Here is a 1,979-nt window from a genome sequence, read left to right on the forward strand (position 1 = left end):
TTGTCTTGTTGCATTTGTTGGAGGAGGTTGGCAAGTCCAGCCCTCTCTGAGGGAGGGCCTGAGTCTGAGCAGGGCGTGAACACCCGCAAGTGTCCATCACAAGAGGGGAACCAGCACAGGGGAGACAGCTAGTCCAGGCTCCTGTACAGAGTAAGTGGTAGGCCAGCCAAGCAAAACCACCTGTTCTGATTCCAAGGTTCTTATCTTAACTACTGTGCAGCCACCCACATGCCACGGGGGTGGTGTTTGCTCTCTGTGGGAGGACAGAACCTTCTTCCACATGGTTGTCATCTTCGCAGTGTGAGCGTGATTGGGGAGGGGCCCCCACAAAAGGTTTGATGTCCACCAGTGTGACACGCCCACGCATGTGTTATCAGGTTCAGGCAAACACAAATGAGTTGCACATTATGGTCAAAATAATGAGGTTCCTGTCACATTCCCGGGATCTCCTGCCGCAGAAAGCACACAGAGATGTAAGGCTATCCCTAAACACAAGGATAACCTTGAATTCACTCTAATTTATAAAAAGTCAAACCCTCTCAGCTTTACACCTCCACTGTAATGAATTATCTGAGGCACCCCTCACACTTGATCATGACAAACTGCGGCTCCATGGTTCTGGGATGGGGCATTAGTCACAGGGGCAGGAGCTGGCGAAGGTGAGGGATTTGCACTCTATCTTGAAAGCGGTTGGGAGCCGCTCAAGCGTTTCAGGCACGGGAGGGTGACAGGATGGGATGTGTGCCTGCCTGCTGCTCTGAGCGATAGCACTTGGTCTGAAACACCACGTGACAGTCGATGTTCTCACACGTGAGATAGGACATGTCTCATTTATATTCTAACAGATTTATTGCTGCTGGAATAAATAAAATACATAAATAAAACTTCTATTTCTTAAACCTGCAGATTAGGGAAAGCCCCTGTCTCAGGGCACCGGAGCCTGCCCCTGTGTGAGAACCACAAAGACCTCTGTGGCTGCCAGCCAGGCTGTGAGTTTTCTGGGGAAATTCTGTCCCCTGGCAGCAGCCACATCCATTGACACATTAGAAACCCAGCAAATACTTGTTAACTCAAAATGGACTAAACCTGACCACCCACTTTCCTATATGCTACTTACCCTGCTGAGTCCTTCTCATATAGATATAAGACAAAGTCCTTTCACTTTCCTAGTAAAAAGTCCTAACTGTACATACGAATTTTTTTATCATTTACGAGTCAAACATTTCTCCGGCTCTTGTGAGTGTGGCACTCTGCTAGCTGCCAGGACTCATCGTCAAATACGTAGCATCACTCAGATCCTGCAGCCCACAGAGGGAGGCTGAAGAGGGGATGGCTGATCCTGGCTCCCCATGCAGCGGGAGCACAGGGGAGGGGCACGCAACAGGCTTTTAAAAGGATATAACCTCTGAGCTAATTTTAGAAGAATGAATGAGTTCAGATGAATGGATGATGTGAGTTTGTCAAGGACGTCAATGCGCTAGTTTGTTAAAGCTATGAGGAAAAAGTCAAATATAGAAGAAGGGGAAAAAAATACATATGCATACACACACACAAGGAGTAAAGGCAAATAGGAGCCACTGCCCCCAGCAGAGGGATAGCAAATCCAAGCAACGTGTTTCTCTCTGCCTTTATGTCTTTTCAGCCATCTACGAGCAGTCCTGCGAGGTGTACAGGCACCAGGGGAACACGGCTGGCTTCTTCCACATCGACTCTGACGGCAGTGGGCCACTGGGACCTCTCCGGGTGTACTGCAATATCACGGGTAAGGGTGCAGAGTCTCCATTCATGCTTAACCTGGCCACCTGATGCTACCAAACAAAAGAAAACACACTGGAAGCAGAAACCTGTCTAAATAAAGATTTAAAAGACCAACTTGTGGAGGGAAAGGGTATTTTGGTGAATAACGGGAGGTCCCAGCTCCAGGAGAAACAGAGAAAAGGAAGCTTGTTAATGGTCCTAATCATGATGTTTCAGTGAAG

The 1,979-nt window shown here is 48.2% G+C and overlaps 1 protein-coding gene across 1 annotated transcript in view; it reads left to right on the forward strand.

Moving 5' to 3' along the window:
• CNTNAP5 (contactin associated protein like 5) overlaps positions 1 to 1,979 on the forward strand; it is an 801,226-nt gene that overhangs the window by 516,315 nt on the left and 282,932 nt on the right. Inside the window, exon 12 of the mRNA XM_003792647.1 lies at positions 1,643 to 1,762. Coding sequence (XP_003792695.1) covers positions 1,643 to 1,762 — 120 coding nt within the window. The remainder of the gene's footprint in view (positions 1 to 1,642; positions 1,763 to 1,979) is intronic.

Source organism: Otolemur garnettii, unplaced genomic scaffold (assembly GCF_000181295.1).
Source record: "Otolemur garnettii isolate 467f Iridium unplaced genomic scaffold, OtoGar3 scaffold00059, whole genome shotgun sequence".
Lineage (NCBI taxonomy): Eukaryota > Metazoa > Chordata > Mammalia > Primates > Galagidae > Otolemur > Otolemur garnettii.